The sequence below is a fragment of the Leucoraja erinacea genome, chromosome 5 (assembly GCF_028641065.1).
Source record: "Leucoraja erinacea ecotype New England chromosome 5, Leri_hhj_1, whole genome shotgun sequence".
Taxonomy (NCBI): Eukaryota; Metazoa; Chordata; class Chondrichthyes; order Rajiformes; family Rajidae; genus Leucoraja; species Leucoraja erinaceus.
This window is the reverse complement of record NC_073381.1, coordinates 38,081,447-38,095,503: the sequence shown is the minus strand read 5'-3', so window position 1 is coordinate 38,095,503 and position 14,057 is coordinate 38,081,447. Positions and strand designations below refer to the sequence as shown.

Below are 14,057 nucleotides of genomic sequence, written 5' to 3'. Positions count from 1 at the left end.
AGGGGGAGGGAGGGGGGGAGAGAGAGGGAGAGGAGGGGAGAGGAGAGTGGCCCCCTGGTGTGGGATACCTTCCCTTAATTTGAGGGGCGTCTCCACCATACCGTGCCCCCCCATGTCCAGCAGCGGGAGGACCCTAGACTGTGGCCCTCCCCTCCCCTCCCCTAGACTGTGGCCCTCCCCTCCCCTCCCCTAGACTGTGGCCCCTCCCCTCCCCTAGACTGTGGGCCCCCTCCCCTCCCTCCCCTCCCCCCCCTCCCCTAGACTGTGGCCTTCCCCTCCCCTCCCCTCCCCCCTAGACTGTGGCCCTCCCTCCCCCTCCCCTAGACTGTGGCCCTCCCCCCCCCCCCCTAGACTGTGGCCCTCCCCCTCCCCTCCCCTAGACTGTGGCCCTCCCCTCCCCTAGACTGTGGTCCTCCCCTCCCCTCCCCTAGACTGTGGCCCTCCCCTCCCCTCCCCTCCCCTCCCCTCCCCTAGACTGTGGGCCTCCCCTCCCCTCCCCTCCCCTAGACTGTGGCCCTCCCCTCCCCTCCCCTAGACTGTGGCCCTCCCCCCCCTCCCCTCCCCTAGACTGTGGCCCTCCCCTCCCCTCCCCTCCCCTAGACTGTGGCCCTCCCCTCCCCTAGACTGTGGCCCTCCCCTCCCCTCCCCTAGACTGTGGCCCTCCCCTCCCCTCCCCTCCCCTCCCCTCCCCTCCCCCTCCCCTCCCCCACCTCCTGATCTGCCCCACCAGGGGACCTTTGACCTGCACAACTTGCCACCGAAGACCCTACCGCTTTCCTTGCTCCTTCTTTCTGCGCCTTTTGAAGAACGGGGGCGGGTGTTGACGTAACTGGCGGCAAACTGCGCCTGCGCGTTGACAGTAACTGCTTTAATCCACAGAGCGCGTGCGCTTTTCGCTGCTATCCCCCCCATTCAAAAAAGTTTGCAGAATGAATTGAATGTTCCAAACTTGGGAGAAATTACTTCCTCGGAGATAACGCGGTAAGTACACGGAGCTGGGGGCGCTGTTGCTGTGGTGCAAGCGGACTCGAATCGCGCGATCACGGCTGCAGACTAAGGGGTCCCCCATTAACGTGCCTTAATGTAAGAACAATGTCATGTGCGGCGTTGGCATTTCTAACGTGGCGCTGCGTACTCTGCACTTGCAGGCACAGATAGTAATCGCGAGGGCCGGTTCCGAAGATGGCCCGTGACCGAGTGGACCATCTAGCTCCGCTCTATGACGGCAGTTCTGGGGCTGCCGCTCGGCTGTCAATCACCCACTCACTCACTCACTCACTCACCCAGGGTTGGTCTGAAGCAAAGATACTGGAGAATCTATAATCTGGTCTGAAGGGACGTACGTCGACACAAAATACTGGAGTGACTCAGCGGGACAGACAGCATCTCTGGAGAGAAGGAATTGGTGGCGTTTTTCAGTCAGAAGAAGGGCCTCGACCCGAAATATCACCCATTCCTTCTCTCCAGAGATGTTGCCTGCACGCTGAGTTACTCCAGCATTTTGTGTCTCTCTTCGGTTTATGAGTATCAAAAACTTGTAAATAACACTTTAATTGTAGTCTTTATATATTTCGTGTTTAAATAAAAATGTTTTTGAATATGGGGATCAACGGGGTGGGTGCTCATTTAGCCAAATGACTTTTGTGCTGTTCGGATTGGACTACATGTGAAAGATGTGTTTACAATTTCGGGGGAAATTTCTGTTTCTTGAATATCTTCTGAGATATTAACGTAAGCTAGAACTACAGAAAAGTTTGAGGTGACTGGATTGTCTTATTTTACTTGTGACAGTTCTGTGCACTGTAACTTCAGTTTACATGGAGTTGGCTGTTGATTCTGAAAGCGAACCTAATATTAATGGTTAAACCAGTAGGTGCCTAGCCAGTAACTTCCACCCGGCACTCAAATGCACCTGGACCATTTCCGACACTTCCCTACCATTTCTTGACCTCACTATCTCCATCGCAGGTGATAGACTTCTGACCGACATCCACTATAAACCCACTGACTCCCATGGCTATCTAGACTACTCTTCTTCCAACCCTGCTTCCTGTAAGGACTCCATCCCCATCTCCCAATTCCTCCGTCTACACCGCATCTGCTCCCAGGATGACGTGTTCCACACCAGGGCATCGGAAATGTCCTCATTCTTCAGGGAACGGGGGTTCCCCTCCCCTATTATAGATCAGGCTCTCACCAGGGTCTCTTTAATACCCCATAACACTGCTCTCTCTCCCCATCCCCCCCCACCCGTAACAAAGGGAGAGTACCCCTAGTCCTCACCTTTCATCCCACTAGCCGTCACATACAACAAATAGTCTTCCGTCATTTTCGCCGCCTCCAACGTGAGTCCACCACTCGCCACTCCCCTCCCCCCCCCCCCCCCCCCCCCCCCCCCCCCCCCCTTTCCGCAAAGACCGCTCCCTTCGTAACTCCCTGTTCAATTCTTCCCTTCCCTCCTGCACCACCCCTCCCCGGACACTTTACCTTGCAACTGCAAGAGATGCTACACTTGTCCCTTACCTCCCCCCTCGACTCCATTCATGGACCCAAGCTGTCGTTCCAGGTGCGACAGAGGTTCACCTGCATCTCTTCCAACCTCATCTATTTCATCCGCTGCTCTAGATGTCAGCTGATCTACATCGGTGAGCCCAAGCGCATTATCCGACCTGATCTCCCGGTGGCTCCGCACTTCAACTCCCCCTCCCATTCCAAAGATGACCTTTCTGTCCTGGGCTTCCTCCATGGCCAGAGTGAGCACCACCGGAAATTGGAGGAGCAGCACCTCATATTTCCGGGCAGTTTGCACCCTAGTGGCATAAACATTGACTTCTCCAATTTCCGATAGCCCTTGCTTTCTCCTCCCCTTTTCAGCTTTCCCTCAGCCTCTCGGGCTCCTCCTCTTCCTTTCTCCTTTCTTCTCCCCGCCCCCCCCACCCTACATCAGTCTGAAGAAGGGTTTCGCCCCGAAACGTTGCCTATTTCCTTCGCTGCATAGATGCTGCTGCACCCGCTGAGTTTCTCCAGCACCTTTGTCTACCTAATAATAAAACATTATAATTTAAACATGTGAAGAACCCTGGGTTGTAATCTGCCCAAGCTAAATTAGGGATAATGGGAAGTGTTTATAATTATTTGAACATACATTTGATACTTACTGGATGGGTGAACACTTTGTTACATTGGCACCAAATAATGCTAACATATGGCTACTTTTTTTTAGCTAATTGTACCATTAACAAGCATTTTTTTTGTCTATTTTATATGATATAATGTGTGTGTGTTTCAATGGATGTAATGTACCATTTTGGGGAAATACTCCAACTTTAATGAAACAACCCCATTAACCCCAGTAGATATTTGAAAGTACATTTAACTCTGTTCTTAATCGGTGGTGTAATTGCAATTTGTATAATATCGATTGTTGTTTTAAACAGGTGGAAACATGACATCTGCACCGGATAATTTTTCCTGGATTGTCCCAACTAAATTGGCTGGAATGGCCTTGCCACGTTTACCTATCCATTATCAGTATTTGAGCGAAAATGGCATTCGACATCTAGTTACACTTTGCGAACAATTGCCACAATACCATGATACCTGCCCAGCAGTGAAAATTCACCATATCAAGATCCGTGACTTTTGCGCACCTTCTTTTGAACAAATCAAAAGATTTATTTCAATTGTTGAAGAAGCCAATGCAAAGGGTGAAGTAAGTATTAAATGACGTATAAATTGCATAGATGAGTGATATTTTTCATTGAAAATTGTTTAAAAAATATTTGTGCACATGATGCATTTTTACCAAAACAAACACAATTTGAATCGTCTCTTATTTTAAAAAGTGCTCAATCTCGTAGCATCCTGAGGGAAAAACAGTTATGGGCCTGTCCCACTGAGGCGACTTTTTAGGTGACTGCAGGAGACTATGCAGTCGCCACATGTTTGCGAGTGGTTGCCGGGGAGTCGCCTTCGTAGTCGTGAGGAGTTCCCGCATTCTGGGTAATAGTCGAAGCCTCATTATGGTCGCCGTGAATTTTTCAACATGTTGAAAAATTAGCGACGACTAGAATGAAGCCGCCATGGAGAGTAGCGAGAATTCTCGTGCCGTAGGTGGGTCGCCAGGAGGTTCTAGTGGGTCGCCAGGAGGTCGGAGGTTCTCGTAGGTTGTAGCCGGTGCTGACCGGTGAATTTCATTGGCTCATTGGGGTAAAAAAGTTAAGCAGTAGTTTTCAGAACCAAGGTAACCGACTGTCTGCCGACTAAATGTCTGCCGAGCTTCAGAGCCGTGTACCTCTTGCTTCTTAAAAGTTGTCTCCACTCCTTCTCCCCTCTGCCCCCTCTACTCCCCTCTTTTAAAGGAATTACCGTACACTGTGCTTTAGCCGTCTTTTCACAGCGTCAACCTTCCTGTTCATCGTGGTGGGTGTCTGTTTCACCTTGGCTTTGCACACTGTGAATTTTTTAGACAACGCTCCCCGGCATGCCCTGTCCCCCGCCTGCATAACGGGCTGGTGAAGGAAGCGATGTGACAGTCTGACAGTCACAGTTCCAGTTGCCGGTTTTTCAGGCGACCGGCAACTTGACTATTCAGTTCAGTGATCCATTTTCCTGCGTTCTAATGAAAGAGCCAGCCCAGAGTCGGAGATGTCGCCAAACGGAAAGCGAGACTGATCTCGGCGGAGGAGAAGGACCAGTGACCAGCGCCTGCTGTGAGCCCCCATCGTACCGCCAATTCCAGCAACTACTCCTCTGGTCTCCCTCCCCCTGATGCCCCCTCTCCCCCATGGCTTTCCCCTGTCTTTTCTCCGAGCTCACTCCCCCCTCCCCCGCCCCGCCCGTACAAACCCCGTACACAACCCCCGCCCGCACAAACCCCCGCCCCACAACCCCCGCCCCCCCCCCGCCCCCACAAATCCCCCCCCCGCCCCCACAAATGAGCTGCGCCTGCGCAGTTAGGGGCTATGGATGAGTGGTGGAATATTGCGTTGGAGGAATGGGTTGCGTGGGGGAACGGGTGAGTGGTGGAATATTGCATTGGGGAATGGGTTACGTTGGAAGACCAGGCCTCCCGTGTGACTGGGACCCAATGGGTTCCACTTAGTCCAGTTATGAAATAAAAGCTAAGAGTTCTTAAGTTGTTCTTTTAGTTACGCCTGTTCTGTACTAAATTATTCCAACAATCTGGGTATAAAGTGCACTGCTACTGGATAAGGCCTCTAAACCTGTTCAGATTGCAGGGGCATTCTTATTTTCAGTCACCAAACTTTGTGAAGTGCATGTTGTGAAGAGATGAACGTAGATGGACTAAAATAGATGTAGTACCAAAAATAATGGATTTTCATTGTTCACATCCCTGGTTGGGATGGGGGTTCCACCAAGTAATAAACAATAAGTTTATCCCCAGAGTTCCAATGAATAAGATATGGTGGCAGGAGAGAATCTCTTCAATGTCCCTTCCTCGAAATTGGTTAAAGCTCCTCCAAGAAATGTGGAGATCTGAAATAGGAATGGAGATTAATGAGGAAACTATTTGCACACTGTCACAGCTCTTTTCAGCGATGAATTGCAGAACCCACTAGCTTACAGAACTAGGACCCATTCATTAAAGTCAGAGGAATCTGATTTCAGATGCAGAGGTGTAGCACGTATTTGTGTTTGGCCCAGTCAAATGATGTTAATTTCTCCCAATTGCAAAAAAATGTCTTCTGTTTAATGGTTCATGTGGTTTTTACACCAACATTCTTGTTTATCTATTAGAAATATAACTATATTAACTAATTAACAATAAGATTACAAAAAAACAAAAAATCTTAATTTACAGAATAAGACACTTTTTATTGATACTGATCTTCACTCATGCAGGTATTTCCAATACTAATCTCCAATTACTCAAATTCTTGATTGTTTGGTGTAATGCATCTTTTCATTTTACTTCTTCATTGACATCTGATCTCCCTCACTATTAACATTAGCAACATCTAGCTCTTTGTTGCTACCTAACCCCTCTACTCTCTGAAGTAGCAGTGGAAAATGTTGAAAAAAAACTCATAGAGGATTCATAATGGGAGAAACAGATATAACATTTTAGCTAATTAATGTTTCGTGCACTCTCTCAAACAAGAAAATTTAGATAATTTGTGTGTTGCAGCAATTGATGGGAGGGGGAAAAATTAACAAAATAAGTCTTTCATTGGTGGAACGCAGGTGAAATTAAATTATTTGAGGGAGTGCAGCGTCGGTTTACAAGGTTAACTCCCGAGATGGCGGGACTGTCATATGCTGAAAGAATGGAGTGGCTGGGCTTGTATACTCTGGAGTTTAGAAGGATGGGATTGAAACATGTAAGATTGTTAAGGGTTTGGACACGCTAGCACCAGGAAACATGTTCCCGATGTTGGGGGAGTCCAGAACCAGGGCCCACAGTTTAAGAATAAGGGGTAAGCCATTTAGAACGGAGACGAGAAAACACTTTTTCCCACAGAGAGTTGTGAGTCTGTGGAATTCTCTGCCTCAGAGGATGGTGGAGGCCGGTTCTCTGGACACTTTCAAGAGAGCTAGATAGGGCTCTTAAAGATAGTGGAGTCAGGCAATAGGGGGAGAAAGCAGGAACGGGTTACTGATAGGGGATGATGAGCCATGATTACATTGAATGGCGGTGCTGGCTCAAAGGGCCGAATAGCCTACTCCCGCACCTATTGTCTATTGTCTAAAAGGTTGACTTTGGGTCATAAAGGAACTAAAGATAGATTTAGAAAAGGTGTATGTAGCCTGTTATTTTTCAAATATCAGCAAAAATAAATTGCCAAACACCTGGAATAAATTCACCCATGACGGTCCAATGATTTTATAATTAGTGAATAAATTAATCTCTCCATTACACACAAGACCTGTAACGTGCAGGCAATGGGCATTTCGTGGGAGCGTCCTGCACTGACTAACAATCAATTGAAACCAATTAAAAAGATAGATCAGGAGCACTGAATTTTTTAATATTGTTTTATTCTTGGTCAATTATATGTCTGAAACACCTGAGAATACTTTGCTCACATCAATAATCAAGTATCATTAATAACAGCATTTGATTGTGCTGATTTCTGGCAGATTCCATGACTTGGCTTGCACAGAAATATAGAATTTATTTTCATAAAACCACGTGCGTATGGGAGCATTTCTACAATTGCATCCATGGTGAAAAGCCCACTATTTATTTTCTAAAGTGTTTAGTTTAGTTTAGAGATATACTGCGGTAACAGGCCCTTTGGCCCACCAAGTCCACACCGACCAGCAATCCCTGAACACTAACATTATCCTACAAATATACTAGGGACAATCTACATTTATACCATGCCAATTAGCCTACAAACCTGTAGAGTGGGAGGAAAACGAAGATCTTGGAGAAAACCCATGTGGTCACGGGGAGAACATACAAACTCCAAGGAGAGAACACCCTTAGTCGGGGTTCTCTCTTCATTTGCTCCCTTAATTAAATTTTTCTTTGAAAATCCAGGCAGAGTGCAATTTGTAGAGAACAGCTGTAGTGTCAAAATATAGATGGAGCCAATTGAGATAAAAGCAGACAATGCAGGAAAGAAAATGCTGGAAAGATGTAGATGATCCTACTGCGTACATGCAGAGAAAAAAAAGATAATATTGTAAGTGAATGGCCTTCATAAGGAGTTAATTTAAAATGTTACAGTTGTACAAGTCTTTCCTGGGTTACAATTAACCTATGGAATCCCCCTTGCAAATTAAAGTTTAGAAACATAGAAATTAGGTGCAGGAGTAGGCCATTCGGCCCTTCGAGCCTGCACCGCCATTCAATATGATCATGGCTGATCATCCAACTCAGTATCCCGTACCTGCCTTCTCTCCATACCCCCTGATCCCCTTAGCCACAAGGGCCACATCTAACTCCCTCTTAAATATAGCCAATGAACTGGCCTCAACTACCCTCTGTGGCAGAGAGTTCCAGAGATTCACCATTCTCTGCGTGAAAAAAGTTCTTCTCATCTCGGTTTTAAAGGTTTTCCCCTTTATCCTTAAGCTGTGACCCCTTGTCCTGGACTTCCCTAACATCAGGAACAATCTTCCTGCATCTAGCCTGTCCAACCCCTTAAGAATTTTGTAAGTTTCTATAAGATCCCCTCTCAATCTTCTAAATTCTAGAGAGTATAAACCAAGTCTATCCAGTCTTTCTTCAAAAGACAGTCCTGACATCCCAGGAATCAGTCTGGTGAACCGTCTCTGCACTCCCTCTATGGCAATAATGTCCTTCCTCAGATTTGGAGACCAAAACTGTACGCAATACTCCAGGTGTGGTCTCACCAAGACCCTGTACAACTGCAGTAGAACCTCTCTGCTCCTATACTCAAATCCTTTTGCAATGAAAGCTAACATACCATTCGCTTTCTTTACTGCCTGCTGCACCTGCATGCCTACCTTCAATGACTGGTGTACCATGACACCCAGGTCTCGCTGCATCTCCCCCTTTCCCAATCGGCCACCATTTAGATAATAGTCTGCTTTCCTGTTTTTGCCACCAAAATGGATAACCTCACATTTATCCACATTATACTGCAGGAGACCATTTGGGAGACCATTGCTAAGTTTGGTGATAGATTTGCTGGCTGCTATGTGACTGCTGGCTTCTTCTGTTGGTTGGGATGGACCACAGCCCCCCCCCCCCCCCCCCCCCATCCTTCCAATAATTGGGGGCTGGGTTGAGCTAAGCAGAGCTTGGAGCTCTGAGCGTACTCACTCACTGAGTCAGCGAGGCCGGCTGGTGGCTGCTCTTCCCGTGCTGCATGCTTTCCTGTCACAGCATTTTAGTAAACCTCCTCTGCACCCTCTCCAAAGCTTCCACATCCTGTAATGGGGCAGCCAGAACTGCATGCAATACTCCAAATGTGGCTAAACCAAAGTTCTATTGAATGAAAACATGACTTCCTGACTTATATTCAATGCCCCTAGCAATGAAGGCAGGTATGACATGTGCCTTCTTCACCACGCCATTTACTTGCCACCTTTAGTGTCTATGAACTTGGACTCCCAGATCCCTCTGCACATCAATGTTGTTAAGGGTTTTGTCATTAGTGGCATATTCTCTTTTTGCATTCAACCTCCCAAAGTACAACATCTCACCCTTGCTTGTATACCAAAGTACAAAGTACAACACCTCACCCTTTTAGTCTCAGTAATAATTTTTTAGTCATATCCTTTAGAGCCTCATATTCCAGTAACTTGATAAATGTATTTTATTCCACATGTCACATATCCATTAATAATATTTTCCAAATTGACATTCCGGTGGCGTAGCGAGTCGGCTGCCTCGCCTGCACCGGGTTCGTTTTTCACCCAAAGCTTCGAGCTGCAGCTTCAGCAGCGGCACAGCACTGAGGTACCATCGCGGAGCAGGGCGATGCCTTACCCGTGTGGAGCTCCGGAGTGCTGGGACTGCTGACTTTAACATCGTGGAACTGTGGTTGGCGGAGGTTCCAGCCGCAGCGGCGCTGACTTTAAACACTGCGGAGCCTGGGATCTTTTGCCGAGATCACCAGTGTTGGAGCTCCGACCAGCGTGGCCTGTGGAACTCAGGAGCCGCGGTCTCCGGTAGCAAGCGGGCTTTTCGGAACTCCAAGTCGCCGAGAGCGTTCTTCCGACGCCGGCGTTCCATTATCCCGACGAGAGGGCCTGAAACATTGGGCTGCCGTAGCGGCGACTGCGAAGGCCTCAAATAGGCCCCGATCACGGGTGAACATAGAGGAGTGGGCTGAACTTTGCTGCTTTCCCTCACAGTGGGAAACGTTGATCCCGCTGTGGGGGGATGTTTTTATGTTTAATGTTAAATTCTATAATGTTGTGTTTATTTTATTTGTGTGCTGCAATGGCAACTCAAATTTCACCACACCAATTGGTGAATGTGACAATAAACATCCCCTGTCCTTGGTAAAGTGCGAATCAGTTATCAGTGATAAGGTCTTTTTTTAACCTTCTGGTTCCTGTCTTGAAAGGACATATTAAATGTAAACCTAGATTGTAGAGGAAAAGGGTTTCTTGGGAGCCTCTTAATCTGTTGTAAACACTCTGGAAAGGTTTGAAAGAATGTGGCAGCTGAGAATGGACTAGCTAATTAAATAATTGTGTCTGATATTTTATTTTCTTATTTGAAATTAAATACAACACCAGTCTCCGGAGTAATTTTTGCTTGCTGAAGACAAAATTATTACAGTTGTAAAGCTAATATTCTCGGCCCTGCAATGGTAATACTTGGCAAATAAATGATGTTGCTCCTAATGGGCAATAATAGCCAAACTTACGGAATTAGCACTCCTCTTCTGAACGATGCCGATGCACTGCAGAAATTAGTGCAGACCTCACTCAAACTACTTCTTAGCAGTAGCAAAGATCAGCCATCCTGTTAAGTTCTATAGAAGGACAGACATATTGAAACTAACTATGTTTTCGTTTAGTGGATGAATACATGTGCGTGTATATGTAGCAATGTTACAAAATTTTGAGATTTAAAAAATCAAGTCTGCAATTTATCCCATCAGATAAAGCATAACAATAAGTTTAATTTGACACCAAATTCACTTTCATATCTCAAGTATTAAAAAAGTTATGGCCATTTTCATACTCGGAAATTAGCATCTTGTTCCCTATTGATTTTAAATGGACATTACAAAAAAGCTGTGATCTTGGATTGTCAATAGCCCATTTCTTAAGGAAAGATTAACATTTTTAAATAGCCTAAGTGTCCAAAGATTATTCACAAATAATTCACAATATAACATGATTTTTATATCTAATTTACATTAATTTATAGGCCAAATGGAAGGAATTTAGTGTTCAATTGCTGTAAATAAATGCCCATTTAAATCGGCTTTCTAGTGGGTTCATGTGGAACGCGCTGGTTTAGAATGTTGACAGCGCGCTGGATTAGTGCCCTCAAATGCCGAGAAAAATACTGCGGGATATAAAAAGCCCAAAATGAACTACTCGCTATAGATAACTTGATATATAGGGTTATATATATGCCCCATTTAATGTAAAAATAAGGTACATACCTTTAATTGTTTGCTTTATAAAACCCTGGGGCTGCGAGAGGTTGCGGAATCAGACAGTAATTTAAAAACTATTAGAACTATATTATCGAGGCCTATAAAACTAATAATACCTTTTGCGACCGGGTCTTGCAGCGATTTTTCGTTAATGATTTACTAGGCTGAACATCTGCGATTAGTACAGCCTAGTAAAAATCGCGTTTTAAACCCGCCCCCTCCAAACAGCGCCAAAATCGCGGACATGGCTGAGGGCAGATTCCCAATGACGATTCAGGTAGGTTTTGTAACATGCCTAGTATATGCCATAAAACAATTCATGTTCTTAAAATGGGAAGCAGTAAATATCCATTTAAATGAATCATAACATTGCGAATTGCTGGCAATAATTCTGGCTCATGGATAAGATCATTCAGAAACCAACCCCTTTGTTTGCAGTCTTCAATAATATATATAGTTTACAAAATAAACAAATGAAAATTTAAAGAGTTTAGGGCGGCACGGTGGCACAGCAGTAGAGATGCTGCCTTACAGCGTCAGAGATCTGGGTTCGATCCTGATTACAGCTGTTGTCTGTACGGAGCTTGTAGGTTCTCTTCAAGACCATATGGGTTTACTCTGAGATCTTCGTTTTCCACCCAGATTCCAAAGTTATTCAGGTTTGTAGGATAATTGGATTTGTGTAAATGTGAAATTGCCCCCAGTGCGTGTAGGGTGGCGTTATTGTGTGGGGATTGCTGGTTGGTGTGGGCCGATGGGCCTGTTTCCATGCTGTATCCCTAAACTAAACCAAAGTTGGTCTCTGACTGACTACTGTATTTTTTTGTATGTTTTATTGAGTAATCAGCATGCAGGTACTGGAAAAAGACGCAAATGTTGGAGTAACTCAGTGGGTCATGCAGCATCTCTGGAGGACATGAATAGAGGACTCTGGAGGCCAACTTAATGTAGACACAAGGGATTGAAAGATGCCGGTTTATAAAAACAAACACAAACTGCTGGAGTAACGCAGCTCATCTTTGTCTACCCATCAGCTAATTAAACCCCTCTCACTTGTATCTACTTATTACTTGCCTGGCTTTGTCCTGCACCCACCTCTCTTCCAATTTAACCATATAACCATATAACAATTACAGCACGGAAACAGGCCATCTCGGCCCTACAAGTCCGTGCCGAACAACTTTTTTTCCCTTAGCCCCACCTGCCTGCACTCATACCATAACCCTCCATTCCCTTCTCATCCATATGCCTATCCAATTTATTTTTAAATGATACCAACAAGCCTGCCTCCACCACTTCCACAGTAAGCTCATTCCACACCGCTACCACTCTCTGAGTAAAGAAGTTCCCCCTCGTGTTACCCCTAAACTTCTGTCCCTTAATTCTGAAGTCATGTCCTCTTGTTTGAATCTTCCCTATTCTCAAAGGGAAAAGCTGATCCACATCAACTCTGTCTATCCCTCTCATCATTTTAAAGACCTCTATCAAGTCCCCCCTTAACCTTCTGCGCTACAGAGAATAAAGACCTAACTTATTCAACCTTTCTCTGTAACTTAGTTGTTGAAACCCAGGCAATATTCTAGTAAATCTCCTCTGTACTCTCTCTATTTTGTTGACATCCTTCCTATAATTGGGTGACCACAATTGTACACCATACTCCAGATTTGGTCTCACCAATGCCTTGTACAATTTTAACATTACATCCCAGCTTCTATACTCAATGCTCTGATTTATAAAGGCTAGCATACCAAAAGCTTTTTTTACCACCCTGTCTATATGAGATTCCACATTCAAGGAACTATGCACGGTTATTCCCAGATCCCTCTGTTCAACTGCATTCTTCAATTCCCTTCCATTTACCATTACCTTTTACCATTCGTGGAATAAGGAAAATAATTTGTCCAGCAGTGCAAATGTTAATAACGTGTTATTTCTTTGAAGAACGTAGAACAGGAAGTCTGTTCCTGTACTTTGAGTTTCATCATATACTACGAATTTGTGTCAGTGGGTGGAGAGGGGGAAGTGCACAGCTAACCGACTCATTTTATTTGTTTCTAGGGAGTTGGAGTCCATTGTCATCATGGTTTTGGGAGAACTGGAACAATGCTTGCCTGTTATCTTGTAAAAAGCAGGAACATAACTGGCGCTGATGCAATTAAAGAAATACGAAGAATTCGGAATGGTTCAATAGAAACCATCGAACAAGAAGAAATAATTGTACAATTTTGCTATCATATAAAATAAGAATTTTTCATTACCAGCTAATTATTTTTCTCTCTCTGTCAACCTAGTTATTTTAAAGCATGGAAATCTTCAACCCAAGAATCTGCTACAGCTTGGACATTTCTAGGATGCTTGATTACCTTTATCTATATAGAGTATTGGGGTTTCTTTATTAGTTTCCTGTTGAGTTTCTCGGCAAAAATTACTTATTTTTGTGCTATATGCGAATAATCTGATACATTGACTGGCTGCTTAATTTCTACGTTAGAATTTTCCGCGCATTTGTAATTTGGCATTCTAACCTCTGATGATATTTGTTGCTTCCGTGCAGTTAAAAGGATAAAGGCGTTCTATGATTATGACAATGTATACATTAAATCTCTGTAAATGTTTTGGTGGTCCAGCAGTTGATTAAGCAAGCAGGGATAGTTAGCTTCCAAAGGAGACAATTAAATATACTTTGCTGAACTATGAATATTTTAAATGGATTATTTTTTGTATATTTCTCTTTGTAGAATTTACAGGGTTAATTAAAGAATAACAACATTTCACTCTTTGCCATCATTACTTCATGCAGCTTCAGACAGTAGAGTTGCTGCCTTACAGCGCCAGAGATCCGGGTTCAATCCTGATTATAGGTGCTGTCTGTACGGTGTCTGTATGTTCTCCCCGTAACCTGCGTGGGTTTTCTCCAGAATCTCCGGTTCCTCCCACACTCCCAAGACATACTGTTTTGTAGGCTAATTGGCTTGGCATAATTGTAAATTGCCC

General features: G+C 45.0%; 1 protein-coding gene across 1 annotated transcript; it reads left to right on the top strand.

Moving 5' to 3' along the window:
- The first annotated feature begins 758 nt into the window (after positions 1–758).
- Positions 759–13,832, top strand: dusp23b (dual specificity phosphatase 23b). The gene is made up of 3 exons (XM_055635378.1): positions 759–981; positions 3,438–3,712; positions 13,122–13,832. The coding sequence occupies exons 2-3, from the start codon at positions 3,446–3,448 to the stop codon at positions 13,305–13,307; spliced, it is 453 nt and encodes a 150-aa protein (XP_055491353.1). The 5' UTR covers positions 759–981; positions 3,438–3,445; the 3' UTR covers positions 13,308–13,832.
- Positions 13,833–14,057: the final 225 nt, after the last annotated feature.

Excerpts from the sequence above, each read along its gene's own strand:
- dusp23b (XM_055635378.1), top strand. The coding sequence starts at position 3,446 with ATGACATCTGCACCGGATAATTTTTCCTGGATTGTCCCAACTAAATTG. Across the intron at positions 3,713-13,121 it reads AAGCCAATGCAAAGGGTGAA|GGAGTTGGAGTCCATTGTCA; the intron begins GTAAGTATTAAA and ends ATTTGTTTCTAG.